Source organism: Scomber scombrus, chromosome 6 (genome assembly GCF_963691925.1).
Source record: "Scomber scombrus chromosome 6, fScoSco1.1, whole genome shotgun sequence".
In the NCBI taxonomy this organism is placed as follows: Eukaryota; Metazoa; Chordata; class Actinopteri; order Scombriformes; family Scombridae; genus Scomber; species Scomber scombrus.
Window position 1 is genome coordinate 27,219,203 of NC_084975.1, and position 20,652 is coordinate 27,239,854.

The window sequence follows — 20,652 nt, forward strand, 5'->3', positions numbered from 1 at the left end:
GTTTGTGTGTCTGTTTGCGTCGTATTGAGTCTGTTCTGTTGAGTGTTTTTCATCTCCCAAAACTGTGTCACCTCTGAGATCTCCTCAACATACAATTAGAGAGCAAATCTGATGGATTTAAACGATGACTGCTCCACCTGTAGGATGCTGTTTGTCTATGTACCTCTCACTTTGGTGTGTGTGTGTGTGTGTGTGTGTGTGTGTGTGTGTGTGTGTGTGTTTTTGTTACCTTTTTATAAAGAGTGACCTTATTGTGACAAGTATACCTCATTCATGAGGTCCTCATTAAGGTTAGAGGGTAAGGTGTGAATTCAGGTTAGGTTAAGGGTAGAATTTAGGCTGTCCACAAGTGCAAAGTCCTGACAAGGATAGATGCGCAAACTTGTGTGTGTGTGTGTATTAGTGCGTTGGAAGTAGAGAAGGAGAAAGACAGAGAGAGATAAAGACACAGAGAGAGTCCATCCAGCCATGTAACATTATTTGTCAGTGCCTCAGGGCTGCTACTTGCTGTGGGAACCTCAACTAATCTAATAAGAAATCGTCCTTAGTCAGCACACACGCACACGCACGCACACACACACACACACAGTACAATGTTCTCATGCTCGAGGGGATCCTCCCACACATGTAGTCATACTGTGACTGGATGTCCTAGTGCGCCTTAATTCAGACACAGACGTTACTGTATCAGACATTTTAGTGTAAATGTTTTAGAGTACTGTGGTTACATAATGTTCTTAGCACATAATATAATATAATGTGCACAACAGAGCTCACAGAGAAACACACATATGGATTTCTAGTCAACTTCATCATATTTTTCTGATGTATAGATATCAATTCAATTCAGTGCTTTTATTGACATTGCTTAACAGTACAATTAAATTATGTCCCCCCCAGTGGCTGTTAGGGTTCGGGTTAGTTTCTCGATACTGAGTTCCCTTTTTTAGAAATTTTTCACTCAGATCTCTTTACCTACATGAAGTTCACTACAACAGTTCATCTCCAAAGTGAACCAAATGCAACCGTAACCATACACAACTGTATCAACTCATCACACAATGATCTATAGAAAAACATAACACAAGATTGCATTACAATAAAAAGAACGACACTTCATAAATTAGAGAAATGATTCAGTAGTGCTGTAATATGCTCACACACAAATGCATTACAATCAAATGTGTATACAATATATTCAAAGTCAGGATCGGAGCTCTGCAACATAACTCATATTTAACACAGTCCACAGCCAAAACAGCTGAGTTCGAGTCTTGAAAGAGATCTATAAATGCTGCAGAGAGGATGATAATTTGTCACGTGCTGCTCCTCGTCATTAAACTAAAACAAATGTCAGGCAGCTGAACTGTGAGGCCACGACCACACAGTTCTGATAAATTACCTCTAAAGACTGCAGCTTATCCCGCTGTAAGTGACACTGGTGTTAGATTGCAAACGGACAGTCAGCTGCCATAACTAAGCAGATTTTCTATGTGTGTGTGTGTGTGTGTGTGTGTGTGTGTGTGTGTGTGTGTGTGTGTGTGTGTGTGTGTGTGTGTGTGTGTGTGTGTGTGTGTGTGTGTGTGTGTGTTCATGCACTGAGCTCGGAGTGATTATGGGGTTTTAGCTGTCTGTCTGTGGCTGTGGTGTTGACATAATTTGTTTACCATGTGATCTTTCCATTCAGAGGGTACGGTATCCCGCTGCGGTCAAATACAGTCATCTCTAATGTGTTTATTGTAGGTATCCACAGGTGAAAATTATATATGGTTAAAGACTTTAAATGTATTAATAATACATTTGAACAAATATAAGCATATACAAATATTAATTAATCTGTAATGTTGTGCTTGATATTTCAAGTCCATGACCTTTAAATTCATTGGTGTCTTTTTTCCTAAAGCAGTATGAATTAATTACACTTTCTAGCTACTCGGTGGCAGCACAGCTAGCTGTAAACACAACACTGACATATTACAGTATCACTTTATAAAGCTGATGTTGTTTTAAGTGTTTGGTGCCTATTTACACATCTAGCAGGTGCAGAGAAACATTCATTTTTCAACTTGATGAATGCTTTAGCTCTGGTGTCCACAAACTCCTGAGAGAAATATCTCATTTATCTGCTAAATGCTCCACTATGTTCACCAGCTGGTCACTAACTTTGTCTGTTTGACAGTCAGGTGATAATTCTCATCGATACAGGTGACCTGTTTCACATTACACATAGTTATTTGATTAATTATTTATTAAAAGAAAAAGATATTACATTTTTCTGAAATCTGTAAAATTCTGTAAAAACACAGACTGTCATTATGGGTCAGGAAAGAGTTATTTACCTTTAATTCCATATAAGCGGCGCTGCTCACTTCTGCAGTCTCCACTCAGGACGTACACAGTGAGGAATGGAGGACACTACTTCCCTAGCCAATGTGACATGAATAGCCTCTTAGCTGCTAATGTGAATTGTGGCAATATTGAAGTCAAAAAAATGATCAAGGTCATGTCTATGTATCATATGATAAGTCCATATATAGACATGATGATGTTGATAATTACATTATTATTACGATAAGTCAATAACGTAATTATCGTGACAGGCCTAGGTCAGACTTCAATGAAGGAACACTTTTTATTACTTTTTATTATTTTACCTTTTTATTATTTTACCGTAAGGGCAACTCGACTAATTTTACAAGTCAATTTAGTCATCATTAGGAGATCTGCTCTTAAAAAACTGTTGCATGTTGTCCTCTGTGCCTTTGTCATGTCTGAGAAAACCACTCAAGTGACTCAGACTTTGAAACTACAAATTTATGATAGATCTCTTTCTCGTCTAAGTGCAATATTAAACTCTAAGCACACATGAAAATGCAGCCTGAAAGTTTGACATACAAAAGCACTAATGAACTTCTTTATGTTTTCATTTGTTCCAGTTTAGGTTTGCATGAGAAGTCACTGACCTTAGTTTCTCTCTGTCTCAAAGACATTGCAACATCTCAAAATGTATTGCACAACAGCTCGGTATTATTCAGAGTTATTCTGCAACCTTAAAAAGACATTCTGTGTCATAAATGTTCAATTTTCTTTAAAAACATTGAGATCAAAACATCCATTAAAGATCAACCTGGTCAGCTACTCTCCTTGATTTCATTGACAAGAACTTGACTTACTTTTAAAAATGTCTTTCCATCAACATGAGTTTATGTGTCTGTTTTCTTTAGTTGGATTAATGGACCTTGAGTATTTTATGGTATAAAATGACAACCGAGAGGGAACGGTTGAGCCCAAAGCTTTCAAACCTGGTTTATCAAACTAGTGGGCGAACTGTTTTCTTTTCCATTTGCCCCTGAAATATTTTATCTCAACTAGTGCGGAGCGAGATGATGGATGTCAGAGGCTTAAAGAAACAAACTCAGGCAAGTTTGACTTTACCGTAGAAAAGAGGAAGTGGGATTAGAAGTAGTTTAGTTAAGGAAACGAAAGCAACAGACACACTGACTGCTGGCAAAGACAGAGAGGGTGTTTTTGTGTGACTGAGAGAAAACACTCACACTTCTTCATGTCCTGTGGCCTGCATGTCCTCTCTTTCTTTTTTAGACGCACTTTCTTTTTCTCTCTCCCATACCAAAGAAGCACAGGGATATATTAATAGAGTCAGTGTGAGTGTGTGTGTGTGTGTAAGTGTGTATATTTAGCTTTGTGGGGTCTGGGCCCCCAGCCTAGCCTGGTCTCTCAGTGTGGGAAGAACATTGTACTGAGTGGAGTAACATGCTGAACTCTCACTATCCTGCTCTCTCATAGCTGTATGTGATTTCATTCACTTGTGTGTGTATTTGTTTATTTAATTTTTTCTGCGTGTCACCTACAGCGTATATGTGTGTGTTTGTTTCTCAGGAGCTGATGAGCAGGACCTCTCTCGAGACCCAGAAGTTGGATCTGATGGACGAGGTTTCTTACCTCAAACTGAAGCTGGTCAGCATGGAGGATACGCACGACATCACGCACCCGCAAGATCCCATGGAAACAAAGCAGAACAAAGCCGAGGTATTGAGAGTCAACAGACCTGTGTGTGTGTGTGTGTGCGGTTGTGTGTTTCATTGAGCTAACGCTGTTCGACACATTCAACAAGAGCAGAAGTGCTGCGTTTTTGATCCAGGGATTAACAGCTTGAATCGCTCTCATAGTTAATGTGCTACAGGAAAAGATCCCCGCTGCATTTGTCTGAATGAAAAGTCTCCACTAAATATGTATGCATACAGTATGTGCCATTGATGCTACCAAAAATACATCTAAAAATGTTCCAGATTATCATCCAACACACATTAGTTTAATGCTGCGTAGGGTTTGGCAGTTTAACCATATCTAACATGTGACGATAGAATAGAGATTTTTATACAGTTTATTTAGACCTCTGTGGGCAGTGTTGCAAATCAATGAACACGACAGCTCAATTGCAATATCGGATATACAAGATTTTAACGTTAATATATCATATCTTGATTCATCCGGTATGTAACCTGGCCAAAAACAAACATTCCTGTCTGGTTATTTTATTATTTGTCATTATTTCAAGGTTTTCCCAGTTAACTTCATAGAAAATGTTCTGTATCACATTATATAACATTAATAATAATGAATTAATGTTACATACTGTACTGTACATGGCCCAGCCCTAATGCTGTGTTGTGTTCTTGATGTTAGTTTGTTGTATGATCATATGTCTTGGAACATTTATCAGTCACAGTCAAGAAATATAAACTAAACTTACACATGCAATAGACACAGATATTAATACACTGCTGAAGTCTTTGTTCCTGTTCTCTCAGTGGGTAAAACTACCGCTAACACTGTCACGTATCTATCAAATGCTGTGTGTCAAATAGCTTACTTCTGTACTTCTACTTCATATTATGAGTGCTTTAGTGCATTCACACTGAGAAGTATGGAAACATGCAGTGCACTATGAGTACCCGGATGGTGCACTCAAAACGGTCAAAAAGTTGAGTGTGGAACTATGGACACTTCACACCCTCAATGGTCACCATCTTGGCTACGTAGCAGAAGAGAAGGGATCACTTTTCAAACTGGAAATGGTGGCCAAGGACGTTGTAACATTGTGAACATCACTGCATTATATAAATGCATTATACATGTGTTTATTGCACTAAGCACCACTATACTGTTGACAGATAAGCCATCAGTAGGTTTCTTGGTTTAATTTAGCAGGCTGTAATGATTTGGTGCCACGAACGATAATGCAAATGCTAACTTGCTAATCGTCATTTCCGGTAAGCGCAATGGCCGTGTTTGATTTGAGACAACACTGTCCTGTCGAAATATGCACACTACACAAGGAAGTACATAATGTACACAGTGTACAGTATAAAAGTTACAATGACCATGTTTTTGTCATTATTGTTGAAACAAGCCAATTATATTCACACCATATGTTTTCCCTATTTCCCCCTTCTGCAGCAGCGCACCCCCTGTACCCCCCACCTCCACCCCCCAAAGCAGTCAACCTAGAGGAAACACTGCATACCAAACATAAAATGACACACATGCAAAAAAAGAGACTATTGGCATATTTCTCTTGTCTTCATTGTCTGCAAGCTAAAGGAAAACAATCACATTCCATTACCATCAGGGTTTATTTAGGGACGCATGAGGCCGACTCTCAGACATGCTGTATAAGGATGTATGTCAGTTGTTTATCCGTTTTCAATGTTTTCACTGTTTCTCAGCTAAAGGGAATAGTTAAAACTTTCACCACTGACTGCTGTGGTCACAATAATCCGCCACAACTCCGGCCAAAATAGATGGTTTCTCAGACATGGAACTTTCCCCTTTAAGCGTTTGGGAAGTGGACACAGATTGAGATGATTGTGTGGTACACAAAATACCTAGATTTTCCTGGCTTAAAGTATCTATCTGCTACATCTACTTTCAAACTTTTTTAGTTTTTTCACTTCTTGTCTTGTCTTGCCATGGTGTTATTGCACTGTGCTTTCCAGAAGTCACTTGAAAATGAAACACTTCTTAGTATTGTGTGTAGATAAAGTTTGAGTTTCTCAAGGTTCTGCTCTTTTGTTTCAATCATCAAGTAATGGCTCATGCCAACAAACCTGCTTTCACTCATACTACTCAATTCCCCTTAATTCATGTTTTTGTGATGTCACCTGTTAGCTGCTGACAGATCCCACTTATGGGAGTGGAATGTGTGTTTGACGTGAACCCGGTTTGCTCACAGATCTGTCATCAGCTTCAGAGTTGTCAGCTGGTCAGTGTGGAGGTGACGGCTAATTCACCCGCGGCATGGACTGTGTCGAAACACTTAGCAACAAGAATGGATTGCATTTAACTATCAACACAATCCGAATAATACTAGACTGATGGAAAACTGAACATTTTATTAAAGCTTTCTTAGCTCAGACTTGTAGTGTAAAGAGCTTTGTGAAAATACATGGGTCCTATTATTACAGGGAAACATGACTTAAACTCTACAGCCTCACTGGCAGCTGGAGGCTGAGTATCCATAGCAGCTGCCTGTAAGTTAATGTGCTAAATTGATCTGGAACAAAGCGTTGGATGGACCGACCCAAACAAACCACCCAGCTAACTAACCAAGCAACTGACCATCGTTACCACCACAGAGGTGAACAAAAACTAATATCCACTGCAATTAAAACAAGATCTAGAGTCTACAGCCATGCTAGCAGCTCTGTGGGGTTATAATTGAGTTAAATGCTCACTTGAATATGCTAAGATGCTAACAATAATAATGCCAGCATGTTGGTGTTAAGTAGGTATAACGATGACCATATTCACTGTGTTGGTTTGGCATGTTAGCATACTAATATTTTAAAAAGTCAAAGATCCGGCAATACTTATCTTAGTATAGAACAACGCCATTAATAGACCAATGCATTTTGGCTTGTGTTCTTCTTCAGGGTAGTCATAAAACACATTATATGGTCATGTGACATCAAGTCAAACAGATAGGCATGGAGGCACAGGGAGGTATTTAATCAGAATCCAAAGTTTTGGACAAAATGAAATTGTGAGCTGATTATGGAAAGTAGATGAAAAATGAAGATATCAAAGATATGACAAGTCATCTTCTGGGGACCATGAAAGTCTGCACAAAACTTCAAACCAATCCATCTAACGGTTGTCATACTATTTCAGTCTGGACAAGAGTGATGGACCAACTGATGTGATGGACTGTCCGACAGACCCACATTGCCATCCATAAAACAGTAGCTTCTCACAACTCCTTATTCAGTTTACTATATGAACAAATTCATACTTTTAGTTCAGTGTTTCACCAAGAAAGTTTCATCTTGCACTACAGACTCTGGTGTTGGTAAAACCTCTGCCAACTCCAAACCATTCTCCATACTCCAATGCTACAGTCCTAAACGGTTCATTTGTTGTCTTTCAGGTTTTTTGTTTTCCCACTAAATCAACGAGACGTTGGGCTTTCCCACCAGCTCATTTTGTTTTTCATGGCTGAAGTTCAAATGATCCAGTATCGTCCAATCAGTTGAAAAAGTGGTTGTCCCCAAACACGATATTTCAGCCAAATCTGTCACGCAGATACTAAAGAGACAAACGTTGAAAACAAGCCCCCCCCCCCCCCCCCCCCCCCCCCCCCCCCCCCCCCCCCGTCCACCATCCAACTTCACTGGCAGAGGTAATAATTAAATGTGTCTGGATGCAGAACAAACTTCAGTTTGAGTCTCTGAAACAAGCCACAACACATCAAAATAGTCTCCGCAGACGGTTTCAACAACACTCTGCAGATGACTGAAAACAAACTATAAGTGAACATTGCAGATGAAACATCAGAAACAAGTGAAATGAATAAGTCCTAAAAGTCTTGACCCCTGTCTGTCCACCATTAAAACTTGGGTAGGGTCTAGGTTTACAGTCCTAGGTTTATACCATATTATTTCACCAGTTGAAGTAAACATCACTTTTTGTATTTGGATGTTTGTATGTCGAAACAAAGACACATTACCCAAGTCTAGCTGAGCAGTTTTTTGCTTGTCTTCACTAGTTTCTTTGTGTAGACTTTGTTCATTGTGACACCCAGATGCTGCCCATGGCACCGCAAGATACTGAAGCTGCTCTTGTGGTTTGGCTGTGTAAATGTGTGTGTGTCAGAGAGGACAGAAAGTGGAGAGAAAAGGAAGAAAAGCAACAGAGGGACAAGATGAGAGACAATGACAGACAGACATTGAAATGAAAAATGACAGGGTGGACTGTGGAAATATTGGTTTGTGTCCTGGAAGGTTCACACACACAAAGTGAACATGCGGGACATTCACACCACAAATCCTGCAGGACGTAACTGTCAGCGATGTCTGCCTTTGTGAGAAAAACCACCATGTGATCTGACTCTTCTCATAACATTTCTGTCTCTTGTACAAAACTCACATGGAATATCTTTGCCCCCCGCAGGAAGCCATATTTTTAAACAGTACATTGTGTTTCCAATAAATCACTACTGAAGCACAAGGATAACAGTGGCTGATTAAAGATAGTTCCAGTTTATTAAATTGTTCCAGGTTGAAATGTATCAACTTCTATTGGATGGATTTGAATAACATTAGGATCAGATGTTCTCCTCAGGATGAATTGTAATAACTACAGTGATCCATTAATTTTTCATCTAGTATCATCATCAGGTTAAAAATGTATTATGTCCTCAGGTATATTTTTGTTTTGTGCTTATTAGCAAATGTTAGCATGGTTATTAGCTAAATTAAAGGTGCAGTGTGTAGAATTTAATGGCATCTAGTTGAACAGACAAGGCAGAAATTAAATATAATATTCCTAAGTGTGTTTTAATTAGTGTATAATCACCTGAAATAAGAATCATTATGTTTTCCTTAGCCTAGAATCAGCCTTTATATCTACATAGGGGGTGGGTCCACAGAGTTTTTACAGCAGGCCAGAAGAGACAAACCAACCAGGATTGAACCAGGATCCTTGGTGTGAAAAATGTGATGGATGATTAAGGCTGACTTTATTTATCTTTCAATTAGTTTGACTAACCTAGATGTTTGTGTAAAACCTCAGACAGCATAGACAAGTTCCTACATCTCAGCAATTAACTTCACTGCCATTACCTACAGGAATGATCAAAACTACAAAAGTAAGGCCCATGTTGTTATGAACTGTAATTATCCTTTAAAACATCTACAGACAGTCATCTTTCTCTGTCTACTGTCCTGACTCAGGCTGCTGAATCAATTAATACTTATCACATACAGTGTATTACCCTTCAGCTCTAGTTTGTGTTGCAAGAAAAGCTAAATTGAGAGCGTGTGGTTTGCTGAACATTCACTCATCTCACAATCATCAGTCTGTCTTGTGTTTTTGTCAGACTGTGACAGATATTAAGTATATTCACAGTGGCATGCTGGGCTCACAGGGCTGAATCTCTGAGCTTATGGCTCCACTGCTGAGATGTTCCCATCAGATCTGCGTCTGTGTCGTCTGATAGAGTGTTTTAACATTGACAAGTCGATGCTTCGTTAGCACAGTAATGAGATGACACACCCATATCCAACGTATCCGATGTACAGTGCCGGTGTTTTGCTTTTCATGTGACGTCACGATGGTAACGGACGCCGGCCTTTCATTTTTGTCAGGAAAGTGTGTGTGTATGTGTATGTGTGTGTGTGTGTGTGGGGTTAGTAACAGCTGCAAGGCTCCGGTTGGTTGGCAAAAGGAATGGTAGGCATCCGTTCTAAGCATTCCTGGGGGCCAAACACTTTCACCTCAGGAAACCACAGGAGCACCAAACACAATCTCACTGCTGTCACAGGAAGACCTTGAATTACTAAAACATCAACTCTTCAGGAAAAAGGGTTTGTAGTTTGATAACCACGCTTTTGCTTTTTTTTATGTGAAAAGGTTGAAATTACAGACAGTGTTCTGTTGTTGATCCTTCTCGTCTGTCTGCAGCGACTCTAATCTTCTCTCCCTCTTCCTGTCTAGCTCTGACAGGTCTAAATTCTGGGTCATGGCCCTATTTCTACTGGGACCAGACTTGGCTTGAGTTCAGGATTCTTATAATAACCCCGATGTTCAGGGTTGAGCTGTTACATAGAGGTTTAAAAGCCTGTAATGGTGTGCTGAAAGACGGATCACATCTACCATCTGTTAGATAACGCGTGCTGGACTTTTAACAAAGTCGAGTTTATTAATTAAGAAATCACAACAGTAAATTTATGAGCTACTCTGTGACTGGAAGATTTGTCCTGTTATAAAATGAACATGTCTTCTTCTTAAAAACGTTATTTTAAGGATACTTCAGATGAAAATAAAAAAGAGCATTCCTCATGAAGTCAAACGTAATCTGCAGAAAATCTAATAAAAAACATGTGCCTGTTAGATCACTGATATAATCGCTTTTAACTACTCATTCATATGCTGCATTTTTGAGTGTTGGTCGTGCACATTCTCAGAAATTAACGTCAAACATCCACAAGATGCAATTAAGCACATGAACTAAATGAAGCTCATCGGGAGAAATAATCAGGATTTGAAGTATAAAGCAGCAGGTAATGAAGAAACAACAACGAAAAAATGGCAGAAAGCTTTGAAGAAAAACTTCATTTTCCTGCTGTTATTTTTACATAAAAGCTGCTATACTATAAATATGGTTTGTATAATATTTGTTATGAATTAAGTGACTATGTGTCTGTCAGCAAAACGTGATAATTTGCTCTCACAGCTCCACTCAGAACTGTCCTCAGCTATGGCAGGAAGCTGTATTTAGCTATAAGCTGATAAAGCCAACCTCAACAGTAAAGAACAGACACACAAAGATAGCAATTAGCTGGGGGCCATATTTAGTAGCTAAACAAGAAGAAGAATGCAAAACAATATTAGGTAGGTATATAGAAGAAGAAAAACATAAATAAATTACACTGAAGTTAAAACCTTTTGCAGTCAATGAAAACAAGGTATGAGATAAGGCCTTTGAACAGCTGTAGAGTCAGAACTGGTGGAGACCAAAACAGAGCTCAAAGGACTTAGGCTGTGTCCGAAATCATTCCCTATTTATTATACAGTCCACTACATTTACTCTTCGCCATTTTATTTGAGTGTCTGAATGCTGAGTGTGTGAATACCTCTACTATATGGAGCCCTCAAATATTCCACCATGGAACGAAAAAAGTATTGTCCAATGCATGAATAAAGGTGTGATTTCAGGTGTGACACCGCCTTCCACTCAATAGCAAGCATCAAAGCAACTACATATGTATCATGTTTAATATTTGGAAGGTGATCTCTGGGATGTTGATTATGACTGCATTAATCTAACAATGCAGCAGATGTATTCAGTTATATCAGAAGAAGATGTCATTGATAGGAACTGGATTCCTTGTTGTTTGCCTTTCAGTGTTTGACTTTTTGACTTTAACCTTTAGAAAAATGAGAATGTTTTTTTCTCCAACTCACTCAGTTTACTCATAGAGCCCTCTTAAGAGTGCAGTTAGTCCAAATAACCTGACCCGACTCTAATACTTCAACCCACACGTTAAATAACAATGTTTTTGTTTCTTTCTTTTTTATTAAATTTCGCAGTAGAAAAAAATGCAAATACTTTTTTCCTTTCTTTGTTTCTATAACCAAGTTTAACCACTAAATAATAGTCCTTATACCTAACTCTGCTGGACTGTCCACTTTCTCCACTGACCTCAGAATCACCTGGAAGTTAACACATGGCTATTTTCCTATTAGTCCTCACATGGCATCCAAAAAAAGTGGGGCAGAAAGACTGTGTGTGTGTGTGTGTGTGTGTGTGTGTGTGTGTGTGTGTGTGTGTGTGTGTGTGTGTGTGTGTGTGTGTGTGTGTGTCTGTGTCTGTGTGTGTGTGTGTGTGTGTGTGTGTGTGTGTGTGTGTGTGTCTGTGTCTGTGTGTGTGTGTGTGTGTGTGTGTGTGTGTGTGGGTGTGTGGGTGTGTGTTCAGTTGAATCTTTAAACACATATCTGTTTCTCACACCATCTCTACAGTGTGAGACACTGAGGCACGATGCCTCGTCTGCATCTGTCCCGAGGCTGCATCTGTCTTACACACTCTCACTGCCTCGCCAGTGACTCATTTTATACAAGCAGAATAAAACAGTCGTCTTATGTCTCATGAAAACAATATTTATATATGTATGTATAAGTGACCGCGGGGATCCTCAGCGGTGTCATACAGTTTGCCTGTGGGTCATTTGTGTATGTGAATATTTTCTTTCCTTAATCAGCAACTGTTTTAAGGATTCCTTAAAGGATTCCTCTTCTTCATCACACAGTTACCTGTGTCTTCCTCTGCACTGTTTTGTAATTAATGTCATTTGATTTTCAGTTTGTCAATTTGATTTTATTTTTTTGGCATTTCTGTAATATTTTCCTCAGTAACAGTCGACTGTGATGGATATATGGAAACAGGCGTTCCCAAGTACTGACAAGATTAAATTAAATTAAATCATGTCTGACTCTCCTCTCCTCTCTCCTCGCAACTGACTTTCACTCAATCCTCTTTTCTTTCTCCTCATCTCACCAATTTTTTATTTTTTTTTACCTCTTCTACCGCCCTTCATTTGTCTGCCATCCTCCCGTCGCTCCCCATCTCTCCCAGTGTGTGGTAAATCTCATCAGTGAGCTCCAGGAGCAGATGTGCAAGTTTCAGGAGGAGATCAGCACTCGTATCCAGGAGAAACGGGCCCTGGAGGAGAGGGAGGCCCACCAAGGAGAGCCCAGAGGCAGCTCAGCCCAGGGCCACAGCCCTCAGGTCGGGCTAGGCGGCTCAAACCTGAGCCTGTGCGTATGTGACGCCCGGACGCACAATGGAGGACAGACTGTACACGTAGGGAGACTTGATGGATGAACTCATCTTCCCCTCCTCCCCCATCATTTCTTCTCTTCTTCTCCTCTCCCCCTTTTAACCAGTGCACACACGCCACCCGGTATTTGGACATTTCCACAGAATCAAACTAACAGCCTCTCTTGTAGTGTGTCTGTGTGTGTACTGCAGGATGTTGGGCTCAAGCTCTACTCTACTGGTTCTTGCAGATATATGGAGACCTTTTTATTTGACTTTCCAAATGCTTCCATACATTTGAGGTGTATTGAGGTTTTTTAAGCTTAATGTACAACAATAAATAAAATAAGTAACTCTTCCTGCACTACCTTACTGCAGTAGTTTGAAACATGCACCTTTCTCAGTCTTCAGTAGCTCCTCAAGTGTATGAGGCATTTGGAAAATCACATTTAAGCCTCGATCTGGACTGTCTTCATAAATCCTGTCAAATTGGGTTTTGTAGCAGGCGTTGTGGTTTTATTTCATTTGATGTGGTTTGCTTGCATGACAGCGGGTCCTCCCTCTACTAACAACATTTTACATGTCTGTTTCCTCCTACACTGACGAGGTGGATGGGTCATGTAACAGTTCCTGTAATACGTCATATTGCCAAAAGGCAGTTTTTTCAGAATGGCATGGTTAACTTTAGGGGATGCAATAGAAGGGGCGGCTTTGTAGATGTCCATTCAGGCACATGTGAAGCCTGGGCGGCTTTCAGTCCTGTTGTGGGTCCTCAGGTTCATCCTTTTCCTGGTTGTGGATAACTGCACGCTGTGGTGTCTGTTTCAGGAGGATCATGTTTCCTATATTAACCACTATCCAGCCCTGGAGACCTTTATAACTGCACTGAATGTGAAGCTCATGTTTGAATACCCTCCCATGTTACATGTGGTGCATGTGCACAGTTCAGTAACGCAGACAAACATCCTGCTGATTCTGAAGTTTGGAAGAATTTTTAAGACATTTGAACTTTCAGAATAATTGTGCACATGTAGGTGAATTCATCTGAATGACTGTTTGAACTGAAGCTGGACTTTACAGAGATATTGATGAACTAACAGATGCTGTGTTTTGGTTTTTCTGCTTTCTGCAGGATTTGCTACAAGAAGTGAGGCATCTCAAAAACAAAGTGGATGAGCTGGAGGGAGAGAAGAGCCAGTATGAGAGGAAACTGAGAGCCACCAAGGTACAAATTACACACAAATGTAGCCTCTGTCATATATCTCTGTGGTCAGCCAATCTGGACCAGTTGCATATAATATTTTGACAGTATATATAGTTCATATGTTACATGTTTTACTAGTAACAGCTGTAGATAAAAATACTGTTACAGATTCCAACAGTCTGGAATGACAGAGTTGGTAAGTAAGGTACAGAGCTTTGGAAGAAACATGTCAATAAGTAAAGCTGCAAATTGTATTATGAATAAGAACTTTCATCTGGGCTTTTCCTTCTTTGGCAAGAATCTCTAAAAGTGAGAGAAAATCTATTGAGGAGAAATATGCAAAATAACTGAATGATGCTTCTCTTGCCTGGCTTATGGATTTAACCTCTTAAACTTCACACGTTTCCCTTCAAAGAGCAATTTAAAATTACCAGATTTTTGTTTTGTTTTGTTGCTAACCTCTAGTGATTTAACTTCTCATTTTGCTGCTATGATGCAATAGTGTCCTCCAATGCCTTGTGACATCACCGATGGGTGGGGTTACAGGTGCAGCAGAGCATACATCAGTGGTTCTGGCTGTGGTCAGAGGTGCAACAAGTATTTTTGGATTACTTTGAAGTGTCTGGTTGCACAACATGACTTAAGAATGATTGACCAACAGAATTTAAGAGGTTAACTTCCTGAAAGCAGCATCTCTCTTCTAACACACGGGATGCATCTCAATTCCCTTTAATTGCATGAGGAAATGTGTTTTTAGAGAAATGAGACGTCTCCTTTTCCTCTGAAGCGTCATGTAAAGCTACGTCCGTTTCCGATGACGGCAGCGGCCGATCACAGCTGGATCAGCTGTCAGCTTTAACAGCTGGAACGACGTTTGATGGACTTTTGCGCCTGCACACATGTTCACTGTGTTAACACTAAATGAACAGTGACAGAGCAGCTCTTGTCTCTCTGCAGCCTGTTACCAGTTTAACAAACACCTGCACATGGATATCGTTTCTATTGGTAGAATGCATTTATATTATTGATTCATTATTTGTGTCTGTATTTATTGATATTCTGATTGTGAAGTTATTATTTAATAACTCAGAATATGATCAGAGTTTCCTTTGAACACCGAAAATAATCTATGAGGCTAAATGTCACACTCAGAGCTTTGCAGCCTCACATGTGACTGAATGGTAACAACGATAAAGTATGTCAAATATAAAAAAGACTCTCCTTTACTTTAATTTGATCCATAATAACAGCTGCTTGTGGTTCTTCTGTTCACCTACAATTAACACAGATGTTTAGCTAGATGGTGAACCAGAAAATAAATCAAATATAAAACTTGGGAGCGGCACACCTGAGTTTACTCTGTTATCTGTCTTCACTCCAGTATAAAACTGCAGGGAAGTTTTGATTGATCTGCTGCAGCGTCCAATCAATGACTGCTCTCTAGTAATAGGGCGTGTTAGCTGGTAAACGCAAAGATGGAGGAACGGGGAAATATCAATGAAGGGAATTGAGATGCACCTATTTGTTTGTTATTGGTTAATTTAGTGGAGGTCAAACTGCTGTTGCTTCCTCTGTGCTTACAGTGCTTCCTTCCTCCTCTCTTCTTCTCCCTCCTTCACTCTCTGCATCCTCTCTTCTTCTTCTCTAACCCCTCTCTGCGGCTTGCTCTCTTCACTATTTTTCCACTCTTCCTTTCTCTTTCTCTCTACATCTCTAAATCACCTCCCTCCCATCATTACCCCTCTTCTCTCTCTCTCTCTCTCTTTCTTTCTTCTCTAGCTCTCGATCTCTTACTCTCTTCATGTGTGTTACCAGTCGCTCATGACCCAGCTGTCCAGCCTCAAGCTGACTGTGGAGCACACACAGCTGGAGAAGCAGCACTGGGAGGAGCGCTGGCGCAGCGCACAGGTGCCTCCTCTTCCTCCTCTTGTTGCTGTTATTTTTTTCTCCCCCCCCCCCCCCCCCCCCCCCCCCCCCCCAATACTCCTAATGATCCCCCTTTTCCACTTTTTCTGTTCTTCTTTTGCACTTACGCCTCTCCATTTCCTCCTCTTCTTCCTAATTTTGCATTTGCAGCTCACCTTCTCCTCTGATCTTCCTTATGTTGCTTTTTGTCCTTCCTGTGATGGCTTAACGTTAGAGGGACCATGAAAAAAAAAAGAAGCTTCCTCTCTGTCAGTTTTTGATGTGATATTGCATCGGTGCATTCATCATTTGTATGTGTTTGTGTGATCACACTGAATTCATGTTCACTTTGTTTATTACCCAAATACTTCTTTCATTGTCAGACACCTAAAAGCTGTAAATATTAATATTTACGATATTCAAATCTAAAACGATATCTATAAAATATCACAATATCAATATAATATTGATTTATTGCCCAGCCCTAGCAAACATAAACTTCACAGGCTCTGTCGTGTTAAGTTCAAAATGTCAAACTGGTGGGAACAAATGTGATGTAGGGATACACAAAACGTTTCCAACTAATGGTCTGAACATATCCCTGTAGTCACTCTGTTAGGCTTCTATTGTAAAGCAGCTGCAGGAGGCGTTAAGTTTACATTTATAGCTTATCACCATTGTAAAACATGCTAGTCTGTGTACACACCTGTTTTCTGACACCTGTCGTCTCCCTCCAGCAGCTTTTGCCATGTTTGCCTCTGATTTTATATAACAAAGACACCAGCAAAATATACAAGTATAAATTGGGGCCACAAGCACACATGGGTGCGACTAACAAAATTTTGCAGATGTGTTAGTTTTGGATTTGTAAGTTGTAAGTGAATGATGGATGGAACAAGTATTTTCAGGCACCATGTAGGTGTTCAAGTCATAAAACAGTCATGTCAGTCATGTGAGAGTCATCAGAGTAACTTTAGTAAGATATGCGAACTAATTTGGGACAGTGTGGGTCTAACCTGACTCAGATAAACTCTGATACTGTCCATACTCTGGTGTCCTCAGGAGTGTCCCTGGTCAAGTTTTGAAGACTAATTCTCAATTTACAACCAATTCTCATCACACACATCTGTCACATCTGGCTCAGCTAGCCTAGTGATGGACTTACTCATTGCCTGATTTGTCTCCCCAGTGTGTAGGTGTGTGCCTTTGAGAGATGCGCTCACATTCATATCATTACTCGAGTGATCTGATGACAATTAGCACCTCGTTATGTGATTCCAGCAGCTGCCATGAGACTTGAATAATTCTCAGGACAGGCACAAAATGTAAATTCTTGATATCCCAGCAGTCAACAAACCTGATGAAAAAAATACTCTTATTCAAATGAAATCCAGTGGACTTATGACTCCTAGCTACCCAATGACCTGGAAGACTGACACTGTTCATAGACATGCACTCTGTCTTCCTCCACAGACAGAAATCTCAGATCTGCAGCACCTCCTGGCATCTAAAGACGCCGAGATCGAATGCCTGCAGACTCAGCTGCTGGCCAGAGGCGGCTCGGCCAATGACAACGCAGAGAGAGGTACACACAGCTGACGGTCCGACCAGTCACATCAGATCTAGATCTGTCAGTTGCAGATGCGTGTGTGAGAGCCAGCGATATGCGTGTCTGTCAACTCTGATTACTGTAACATCTAATCAACCTCTCTCCTCTGCTGTACACTTGACTTGTTCTTGACTCTCTGCTGCCCTCTGCTGTAGAGGAGGTGTATATCAAGCAGCTGATTAACAAATGTAAGGCATGGTGTGTGTCCGTAACGGGTCTCATTTCAAGCCAAACTCCTCTGCCTGCATCAACAGATTTCTGTCTTTGGTTTGTTTATTTCAAGTGTACAGTCAAGTGCTGCAGTGATTTTCTCATAAAGCCTCAGAAACTGCAGCTTTTTCACTGGTTTGCTCTCTTCAGACAAAGAGGAAAAGGGAATGGCTCAAATTTTAAATATTTGACAGCAGTAAGTGTCCAATTTGAATGTTGAAGCTAAGCAGTCTTTTAATCAAGTGTCTGGCGGCAGAGTGTTTTGGTTTGAGATCGAACCACAGCCGAGCTTCAGTTTGTGTCATTCGTAGTTAAACAGTCCAGCTTCACTGAACCAAAGTGCAATGACACTACATCCTCTCAAATCTTCTGGCTGGCGTGATCTTCAGAAAGCTTCTCTGAAAGAGCAGTGAGCAGCACAACACAAGACTTGGAGGGTTTTATCATGCTTATACGATGGCCACTTGACAACAAAATGCCACGTCTTCAAATTAAAAATACCAGTTGTATATATACTCATATAACTCATTTCGATCTTGATTTTCTGTTTAAAAAAAATTTGATTTGTTCTTCCTAAGCCTACAGTAAAAGCAGGACCAGTCTTTCTTTTCTCTTCTGTTGTGGTTGCAGTCGACCCTCAGATCCTCAAGCTGCAGCTTCACTGTAGCTAATGTTATTATAAAGGTGCTTTCTTTCATCCCTCTATTGTTAGTTGACTTGGATGTTCAGATTCATGCAAATATGATTTTAAACAAAAAAATGTGTAGTTCTCACTGAGAAGCTACGATATTGTCTCTCTCTCTCTTTCTTTTTTGTTGTTTTTGTTTTGGCTACACAAATAACACCACCTGAACACTTAAGTTAAAGTTAATCAACACCATCCAGCCAATCAAAGTGGAGAATTCACAGTGGCCATGACATAAGCGTGTATAAAACTCTATGTACATCCGTGTAATTTAACAAGTCTGATTTTAGGTTGTCCATTCTCTACTGAAGCCAACTAGTTAATTTAAAGGGGCACTCCAGCAATTTAGCCTTGCTCTTCCACATTAAGTTGGGGGTCTCACCAGAGACAGGTTAGAATGGTGAGAACTGAAGCAATAGGGGCCAAGATATCCTGACTCTTATCAATAAATCAATTAAGTGTATTGGGCAAATAAGCTCATTCAGGCACAATCCCATGAGTAATGTATGTGTATTTGCATAATTTGGAGGGTGGGCAGTCTTAGCTAGTGGTCTCATTTAGGATCCTACTGGCCTGAGGGTAGAAGCTCATCCTGAACCTCTCAGTGCTGGCCGGGTGTTTCTAGCACCTTCTTCCTGACTGCTCCAGGTAGCAAAGGGTCATTATCCAGGTTGTTGGGATCCTTAATGATTCTCCTGGCATTATTCTCGTAGTGCCTTGTATAAATATCCTTTAGGCAGGGTGGAGAACCGCCTATTGTCAGCTGAACAAATCACTCTATGCAGGGCTTTGCAGTCCTGTTAGGTGCTGTTTCCGTACCAGGCAGTGATGTTCCCTGTCAGAACACTCTCGTAGTGCAGGAGTAGAAATTCTTCAGTATTTGAGATGTTATCTGGAATTTCCTCAAGTACTGTATCTGAGGAGAAACATTCTCTGCCTTGCCTTTCTCCCCACCAAGTTTATGCAGTTTATGATGTGGACACCAAGATACTTGAAGCTGTCTAAACCTCTGTCTAAATCTGAACCTTTTCCACCAACTGTTGATATTAAGGGGGTGTAGTTTCTTCCATGCTTCTTCCCAAAGTCCACTATCAGCTGCTTAATCTTGCTGGTGTTCAGGAGTAGATTGTTGTCCTGACATTAGCAGATCGGGTCCTGATAACAATGAAAAGAAGCCCTTTTCATTGTTATCTATGATCAGGCCCACCACAGCTGTGTCATCAGCAAACATTGACGATGGTGGAGTCAAAAGTAGCTACACAGTCTCGTGTGTACAGGGAGTACAACAGGGGGCTCAGAACGCAATCCTGGGATGCTCCGTTGTTAAGGATGAGGGTAGAAGAGGTGTGTCCGCCTACCCTCAGTTTATGTCCCAGTTTATGACGCAGGCTTTCTTTTATAAATTTCGCATTCACACCACATTATACATCTGGTTTAACAGGCTGAACCATTGAAAACTGACCCCTTAATATATAAAATTGGTGGCGTTCCCCTTTTAAGATAAATGTCCATATTTGAAAGGATGTTAAGTGACATTTGGCACCAGGTATGTGTGTGTGTGTGTGTTTATATATTGTCGCTGATAAAAAAAGCTTTTTTTTTATTAAAAAAAAACAACATTTCAGGGTTTTCTCTTGATACAGGCACCATCATCATCAGCAGTTCCATCATTATGAGAAGCTGCAGTGTTTGTCTCAGGTGATGGTGCACGGGGCAGTCGTGCTGTCAGTGTGTATTTGTTTTGCTTGTTGGTTCTCGTTAGCATGGCTGTCATTGTCTGTCGCCCGTCACAACTCGTTAACTAGATCTGAATAAACTAGACTCGAGGTTACGTGATTTTAATGCCTTGTTTTTTGTTTTTTTTCTTTGTTAGACCAGGAATACCAGAGATTGAAAGTGGGGATGGAGTCTTTGTTAGCTTCAAATGATGAAAAGGTAAATCAATTTTTGTCTAATACCACAAAAATTGTACTTAAACCCTTATATATTATACATTTGATGATTTTTGGTCCCATGTGGTTATTTGTTATCAACAGGACCGTCGTATAGAGGAGCTGACCATTTTGCTCGGCCAGTACAGAAAGATGAGGGAGGTCATGGCACTAACACAGGGTACAAATTAGATCTTTTTCTTTCTTACATTACCCTTTATTAGGTCGTATTTTTGTGGATAAACACTCCTCTTTTCTTCTCTCCTCTCTTGT

The 20,652-nt window shown here is 40.3% G+C and overlaps 1 protein-coding gene across 4 annotated transcripts in view; it reads left to right on the forward strand.

The window, feature by feature from the left end:
• ppfibp2b (PPFIA binding protein 2b) overlaps window positions 1-20,652 on the forward strand; it is an 80,940-nt gene that overhangs the window by 48,997 nt on the left and 11,291 nt on the right. For all 4 annotated transcript variants that reach the window (XM_062420594.1, XM_062420596.1, XM_062420595.1 and 1 more), the window contains 5 exons: window positions 3,898-4,047; window positions 13,968-14,060; window positions 17,418-17,529; window positions 20,322-20,383; window positions 20,485-20,560. In XM_062420594.1, the coding sequence (XP_062276578.1) occupies window positions 3,898-4,047; window positions 13,968-14,060; window positions 17,418-17,529; window positions 20,322-20,383; window positions 20,485-20,560 (493 nt within the window). The remainder of the gene's footprint in view (window positions 1-3,897; window positions 4,048-13,967; window positions 14,061-17,417; window positions 17,530-20,321; window positions 20,384-20,484; window positions 20,561-20,652) is intronic.